Below are 8,347 nucleotides of genomic sequence, written 5' to 3' on the forward strand. Positions count from 1 at the left end.
CAAATGGGATCATTTAAGGCACTTAAACAATTGCACTAGCCTCGCATTAATATTTCATCTGCTTATTGTTTATGGAAAGAAATTAAATGGCATTCTTAATTCAGTTTGCCTACTGTCTACTGTACTAGCGTATTTGTAACATGTAGGCTATCCCCTAGCTGAATAAATGGACTGCTTTTGCCAATGATCATCTCTCGATGCAATCAAATCTGTAGCAGACTATTTCATTATTTAAATGGTATCGACCTATGTTAGGTTTAACCGAGTCCACTTTTGAAGCATGGCAATTGTTTGTGTGTGTGTGTGTGTGTGTGTGTGTGTGTGTGTGTGTGTGTGTGTGTGTGTGTGTGTGTGCGCGCGCGTGTGAGCGAGCGTGCACATATTTCATTGTCTGTGTGTGTGTTTTATTATATACACACTCCTATCAATGTATATTTTTTGACAGAACAATTAGCCTATCCTATTTATTTATAACACATATATACCAAAACACATTTCTAGTCATAACTTATTAGATAGGCCAAAGTTTTAGATATCAAGGCAGAATTAACCAGCCGGCCTACATTTCCCAAATTGAACTCTCACCACTCCAAATCTTTGGATAAATATCTAGGCATTTTTTAAAGGTTAAGGCGGTGAATGTTCCATGCTCTGACGGTGACATTCTTATTAACTTTTTCAGGTTTGACAAATTAAATTCACGATACTAACCAAATAATGAGGGGGTTTGAGGGAAGTGTTTGACAGACATGTTCAAAATTATTCAAACATGGTGCTTCTAATAGAATTCTACGAACCTTAATTAGATTGTATCAGGCATACTGGCCTGATTTATCACAGGTTTACACATTGGCTCTCCTTTGTCGCAACATAACATGTTTTGTTGTTTAATTATCAAATATGCCAAATCATTATTTTTGTTTGTAATGACCTTGTATGGCATTAAACTATACATCAGAAATGTTACTCGATGTGTGACTAATGATCAATGTCATTCATTCATTAATTGATAAATTGAAAAGTGAGCATTTGACACGAGCAATGATTGCATGCAGGACCATTTTGTAATTTCTTCTTTAGAGAATAGGACTCCCATTAACAAACCTTGAATAACCCAACTTTCCTCGGGTGTAGGCCTATTCATTGCATCTTGCAACGGAAACCGTTTACCGTTTAAGAAGCAAACGGAACGAAACGTGGACGGACCTATACCTTCATGTGTCCAATAGAAACTCTCCTTTTCATTGAAAAACATTTTCAGTTTGGAGTCAACGTGTTGGTTTTTTTGCAACAGAGGAAACGTTTGCAACAGATTAGGCAGTATTGAATACACCCCCAGGCTGTTGTTGATGATGATGATGATGATGATGATGAACAGCCTACTTGTATTTATTTGCAAAAAAAAAATAGTGGCCCTGTATTTGTCAAGCATGGATTTGGAAAGATATGGCTGAGTCACGTTATTACATGAAATACCTTTATTTGCACATATATAAAAGTAATTATTTTTTACTTCAAATCCCCCTCTATAGCTCCGACTTAAGCTGTTTGAACAGTTTGACAAAAAGTTATTTCAGCTAATGGGGGCGAGGAACGAAAAACGATCCAGAAATACGAGAACCACTCCACAAATTAATATCTGCAATATACATTTTCACCAAAGAGAGTAACAAGGTTTCCACGGTTTGATACGAAATAACATAAGTCATCCACAACGTCTGCTTAAATACACCTAGCAAATCAACAGGCGAAAGACCCAAATTGGCAACCGACTCAGTCTTCAGTCGTTATCTGTTTAGCAAAAGTGAAGGGTTTGCAAGGGTACATTGCTACTTGATAAATTGATTTACTCTTACTCTTACTCCGACTCCAAATTGAATATAATTGGGCAAAACTAAAACTAAAAAACTAAAAACATTATGATTAGAGATTTTTAAATACATTTCGTTACAATTTGGTATTGTATGTTGTTTCTCTCATGGACCTTCATTATTCCCATCCAGATTATCACTGAAATTATAGAAAATGAGCCTTTAGCTCTGGCTAATCTATAGCTTTTTTTGTACTGGATCACTGTCATCGGAAGGAAATAAAAATGGATGAATAAAAAATATTTTCAAATCAAGAAGTATTCGTATTTACATGTCTATAACCTATGTCTGGTGATTATTATTTTCATCATTTGAAAAAAGTGAATGAAACGCAACTCGTCTTTGTAAAGAGAAATATAACGAAATTATAGTCGTTATGAAATGCCTTTGGATCATCCAATTAGCTATTCAACTAAACTTGGAATGCTATTTCAGTTTCCAGACCAATGCATTGGTTTGTTATGCATGTTTTTTTTATAATTGTATCCTGACAACTTAGCATAATAATAATAATAATGATGTTAATAATAATATCTTTATGATTCTGAGTAAAAGTGCCATTGTCATAAGCCTTGGTGCCAGCAACGATTATTTCAGTAAACTATCGTGCCCTTTCTGATGTAGCCCACACTGAAGGTATGGTAAACAAAAATATAAATATATAAGTTAAATGCATAGAGAAAAATAAAGAAATAAATAAAGAACTTCAGCATGGTAAAAACCTGTCCACTTTAGATAGTTCGAGATTCAGTCATGAAGTTCATTGTTTAATACCATGACTTCTTTTGTCACCGTTTTAAATCGTTTTTTTTTCTCTCTATCACATAGAGTCCTAGTCTGCCAGGTATGGCATATATCCGGAGCGACCGGCTCACCGCTGCTGTGTTGGCCGGGGAAGCACACCGGAGAGAGGGGGGAGAGGGGGTGGTTCACTACCCCCCTGCAGACCATGCAGAAGAATCCGCGGAACGAGAGGTCGTTGCAGAGCCGGAGGGGGCGCTGAGGGGCCTCTGTACAGGTAGAGCGCCGCTCCGGGGTCCAGGTTGGACATCAGGCTTTGAGGGTAGAAATAGGGCGACGGAAACATTCTCTGAAGGGCTGAGTAATTTCCAGCCTCCGCTAACAGTTCCAGTCCAACTGCCGTCTGCCTCTTCCACTTTGTTCTATTCGGACAAGAAACAGTGGATATTAGTCATTGAAACTCTCATCATAAAAATATAAACAAGTTTGAAAAGTGCAGTCGGAATCTTTTTATCATATGACTCTGAAGTTTAGAATTCAATCATATCTGAACTGAGTAAAAAATGCAGTTTGGAAAAAACCCAGTGAAAATGCATGGACAAATAACATAGGCTGCATGGTTCAATTTAAACGAAATTAGTTTTTTCTCAATGGATTTAGGCCTGCTTTGTAATAACAAGCGTTACCAACATGTGGTGTTTTAAGTGCAAAGTTGAGGGTCAGTTCAGAGTCAGTTGGAAACATCTGTAGCCTACGCAATATTATAGCATGCATTCACTTTCGGTTGGGATCGTATTGGTTTCATCATGTGGTCTGAAATGAGTCTAATTCTTCTATGTTTCCAAGAAAGATCTAAAGTGTAGTTGTACTCAGTTACGCACTTCCGTTATTCTGATAAATCAGTCCTCCGTCACTTGTATTCAAGCGAGGGTTAATCTGTCAGATTGTCAATTGAAAGCACTCCTCAATCAGGTAAATTATTCATAATTATAATAATTGAGTAAATATAGTAGTGTGGTTGAATTATTGATATGGCATAGGCCTACATGCAACGATATATTTATTATTCATGCACCAAAGTGTTGTTTTTATACCTATTTATTAATATCGTTTTGCTGTCTGAATGTCATCATAGATTCATTTGAAAACCATTTAGATGTTTTTCTCTCAAAAATTGCTTGAAACAATCTAGTCTCTAATCTAGTAGAAGGAAGGCTATTTGTCAGTATTTGAATCACATTGTTCAAAGGTTTCACGCAGTGCCAAATTTCCAATATTTTATGATGTTTTTATTTTGTATTTCTGTTCTATTTTCTCCTTTATTCTAAAGGAATTGATGCAAGGTGTGCACGTTTTGAGAAAGAAATTGGAGCTCATATGTGACCATTGAGTTTGTCTGACTGACATGAGAAAACCATTCTGTCTGGAGGTGAAGAGCGTTTAACCCTAATATCCTAATGATACAAGTGCAGGCGCGCACACACTACCATTGTTGGTCTACTAGGCTCACTGCATTCTACCATTAGGCACTATCAAAAAACTTATCGTCATTTTAAATGGTTATAATTTGTGTAATTACACTAAAGGCAACCAAGCGTCGCAGTCCTCACCTCCTGTTCTGGTACCAGGTTTTGACTTGTGTGTCTGTGAGGTTGAGGGAAGCGGCCAGTTCCATCCTGTCTTGCACGCTCAGGTACTTCTGCCGTTCGAAGCTGCGTTCGAGCTGGGCCAGCTGGTGGTCAGTGAAGGCTGTTCGCGCCTTCCTGGGTTTCTTCATCCGAACATGATGCGGACTGTCCCTACTGCTCGAGATCTCTCGGTCTCCTTCCTCTTTCACTGCAAACACAAGAATAGGATAAATATGAAAAACTCAAATTTACAACAATATCTCAAATGTTCATAAAGCCTATAAAGTGACGGGCAGAGCCTAATCTAAAAGGAATATAGTCCTCGGTCCTCTACATGCCCATTTATGAAAGGGATTTGGATTTCGTTTAAATGTTACATTTACAAACGGACTTAAGCCTATTTCAAAGTTTAACTTTTTCATACAACTTCATAACCTTGTTTGGGTGTTGTGTTGAAGGACTTTAGGCCACTCTCCATTTGATTAAGATTGTGCCTAGTTTTTATGAAGATGTAGCCTAGACCTATTTACAAATTAATATGTTTTGTATATTAGCACATTGTTTTTGCAATTGGATGTGTGTAACATTCCCCTTTGTTCTATTGCTGTCGTGTTGGGGTTAGAACTGTAGTATACATTTCTCAGTTTATTCTCCCCCGTTCCCTCCAAAAAGAGGAGACGCGACGTGAGAGCTCTTGCTAGTTGAATAGTTGAGTCGTCTCTCAAGAAGCACAATAATCCGGCTAATTGAGCCACAAGGGAAGGGCGCCTTTCAACCGCGACCGGAGAAACTTCACAGGGCCGCGGATGAGAGCGAAATAAAGAGCCGGCCGGCCTTGCGCGTTACAAATCTGATTAGCACTGGGACAAATTACGTCAAATCCCAGAAATATTAGAAGGCGGATTCGCTGAAATCAAAGCAGGGTACTACTCCCTACAAGGGCTTTGGAGCTGAATTGACTGCGTTGATATGACAATCTGTTACACACACACACACACACACACACACACACACACACACACACACACACACACACACACACACACACACACACACACACACACACACACACACTGTATCCAAAGTATATTGATGTCGTTCATGTTCATGTTCCTCTTTAAAATCTGAACTGAAGTCAGGACTTTTGTAAAACCCTTGCTATAATGGATTGATGAAATAACATTGTTCACTAGTAGGCTATAAATAACATGTCAATGACATTATTTACATGAATAAATAGTCGAATTAATATTATTAATATTAATATTACAATACATACCGAATAATATAGGCCTATCCTCATTACACAGTTTTGTGGCACTGTAAGATGGCATTTTCTTTTTATCAATAAAAGGGGGTATATATAATTAGTGTTTTTGTTATATAAGATAATCAGGTCAATATTTATTAGGCCTATTATATTTGTATTTTATTTTTCTACGCAGATTTCTATTGACTATTTCCTGCCAGCAGGAATTGTCCTCGCCTATACCAACGGTTGACTTATTTGTATCCAGGCGCTGCTTCATTAAACTGTCAATGGAGATGACATGTCTGTTATGGCTGACATGATTGGAAACAGACAGACCCTTGATGGCATTTATCTGGAGGCAACCCCGTCATCTTTTCCCATGCAGCTCTTCTCTTGCTTCCCTGACATCAACAGATGCTTTCAAGACGTCTGCTAATGCAAGCAAGTGCGTCTGAAAGGAAAAACGGTTTGACACCTAATGTTTATCCCCCAAATCATTGGAGAATATCAACAGTGTGGATTCCATAATTTAAGAAAATAATAGACTCGTGTCCTCCTTTTCAATAATCCGTTCTAGGCCTAGTGTAACTATAGACACTTTTTAAAAGAGCTTTAGAGTTCAAAATAATATGGTTGATCAACTTTCACCATATGCTAGCATTTCTTATATATATATATATATACATTTTTTTTGAGGGGGGGTTAATTAATATCTTATTGAGTTTACTGGGATAATGTAAAAGTGTATAATTTGATATTAGATTATATACATTTTATAGGGGATTCCTTTTGAACAAAGATTCTAGCCTAGGCTGTAGCCTTCCAGTAGCCTATTTGCCTTCCGAGGCTAATCACAATTTACAACCATAGCCTGATTAACCGAGCACTACATCTTCAGAAACACTTTGAAACATGGACAGGTGTTGTAACACGTTCAATTATGATAAGAAAACATTGAGTTAGAATGAATTATATAGAAAATCAACTGCATAAAGCTCACACAAATTCAACGGATATGGAACAGTAGGACTACAACAATTCCATTAGAAATAATGTGACAAAGTCTAATTGATTTCTAAACATTAAGCTTGTTTACATCACTATTTTACCTTTGTATTCGCTGTCTGACGACGAGTTGCTATGGATTTTGTCCATGAAGTCATCTGCGAGCTTGGAGGCAAGTCGCCCCGTTTCTTGAGTTGGCTGGCCATTACTGGAGTATGGGGCGCAGGCGGCTAGCGGTTTGCAGTCAGCTAGAATATCTCTGATCAGAAAGGATGAGGTGACGGTCCGCGGCTGTGACCCGGCGGAGATCTGTCCGTGTTGGAGATGGGGCGGCAACCCGATAGCATGACCTTGCCTCTGCAATGCCTCATCCACACACTCCCTCCTCGGCGACGGGGGAGACGAGCAGCCGCTCTCTAGGTCAGACCTCGGGCTGAACTCCAGCGGTGACCGGCACTCTCCCACCAAACTGTCCCCTTTCGACATGACCGGACTTCCAGGTCTGTGGGAAAGTAAAGAGTCGATCCCAAAGCTGGACCCATTGGTGGATGCCTCCATTGTTTACCAGCACAGCTAAGTTCTTCGAGGCCTCAACTCAAACTATCATTGGTATTCGAGGCAAGCAAGTTCAGATGATTGCTGAGATGAGACTTTGCCTGAATTTATCCAGCAGGAAAATCCAAAAATGATTCGGAAATCACATATATTCAACCAAGATGTTTTCTCCTCTTCTTAATTTATTATTATACTTGTCAAAATAGCAACATCTCCGTCTTTTCGGAGTTATATAAGAGTGGGCTACAAAATCGATTCTGCATCCAACTATTTTGTCCTAAATACAACACTATTCATGAATTCGATGCAACTAGGCTCTGTTGGCGAGTTTGTCCATATGTTTTCTTTTTTAGAAAATGAAAACTCGCCGGTACGACTTCTAAATTATTGATCAACTTATTTAAAATATTGACAAAAAAAACTGCAATGATTAGAGGCAGTGAAGCAGCGTTAGTGCAAGTTAAATAGGCAAGCGATTCAGCACCACCTTTCAGCACCACGGACAGAGACAGCAGCGAGTATTGCAAGTGGAATTCAAGACCTGCAAATGACGCAGAGCGAGGACACAATTGCTGAAATTGTCATCACTTAAAAAGTAGTTCGCTGGTGTGACCCGTGTGGTGCTCGATTGTAGAGGAAGGTAGAGATATTCTACACCAACAGAAAGATGCAACAAGAGACTCGAAACGGGTGGGCTGTGGCAGTCGAGAAGATACGCACAGTAAAACAGTGGTAACGCGGGTTAAATAGACACAACTGGGATAATGTGAAGGAAATCTCAAAAAATGGAACTTGAGGAAAACTCAGGAGCTAGGTTTTTAAGGACGCCCCGTCCACGTGAGTCCCTAGTGACAAGTCTTCATTGGTTGAGGGGGCTTTTTGGGTGTTGACGGGTTTGCGGAGAGGAAGGTAGACCCCCCCACACACACTCACTCACCCCTCCTCCTCGCCCCATCTCTTTGATTAAAAGAGACACTGAATTCATCAGGAGACTCAGATCCAACTGTTTACAGGCAATTTTCACACTGTTTGCTTTCATTACATCATTGATGAGGCTTATAATGGGGTTATTATGTGGAGCTGGTAGGTCTTTTCTCTCGTCTCTCTTTACTCGCGTGTTCAGTCAAAACTGTACAGGCTTTTTTTTACATTATCGGCATTTTCCCACATTTTGCATTTATTGGCAAGTTTCAGAATTTAGTTTAATTGTTTTTCCATTTATGTTCACGTTGTTATATAAATATTATAATGCTTTTATTGACGTTAGTTGGCACAGATCTGCTGTTATATGCTAT

General features: G+C 38.9%; 1 protein-coding gene across 1 annotated transcript; it reads right to left on the reverse strand.

Moving 5' to 3' along the window:
* Nucleotides 1-1,463: 1,463 nt before the first annotated feature.
* On the reverse strand, nucleotides 1,464-7,852 carry LOC110523642 (barH-like 1 homeobox protein). The gene is made up of 3 exons (XM_021602525.2): nucleotides 6,602-7,852; nucleotides 4,223-4,448; nucleotides 1,464-3,034 (listed from the first exon to the last, which is right to left on the reverse strand). Exons 1-3 carry the CDS (start codon nucleotides 7,053-7,055, stop codon nucleotides 2,743-2,745), a joined length of 972 nt encoding a protein of 323 aa, XP_021458200.1. The 5' UTR covers nucleotides 7,056-7,852; the 3' UTR covers nucleotides 1,464-2,742.
* Between the last annotated feature and the right edge of the window lie 495 nt (nucleotides 7,853-8,347).

This window comes from Oncorhynchus mykiss, chromosome 5 (genome assembly GCF_013265735.2).
Source record: "Oncorhynchus mykiss isolate Arlee chromosome 5, USDA_OmykA_1.1, whole genome shotgun sequence".
NCBI classification, from domain to species: Eukaryota; Metazoa; Chordata; class Actinopteri; order Salmoniformes; family Salmonidae; genus Oncorhynchus; species Oncorhynchus mykiss.

Coding starts and splice junctions, on each gene's coding strand:
- LOC110523642 (XM_021602525.2), bottom strand. CDS start 7,055: ATGGAGGCATCCACCAATGGGTCCAGCTTTGGGATCGACTCTTTACTT. Junction 4,449..6,601: donor GTCAGACAGCGAATACAAAG/GTAAAATAGTGA, acceptor TTGTGTTTGCAG/TGAAAGAGGAAGGAGACCGA. Junction 3,035..4,222: donor ACCTGGTACCAGAACAGGAG/GTGAGGACTGCG, acceptor TTGTCCGAATAG/AACAAAGTGGAAGAGGCAGA.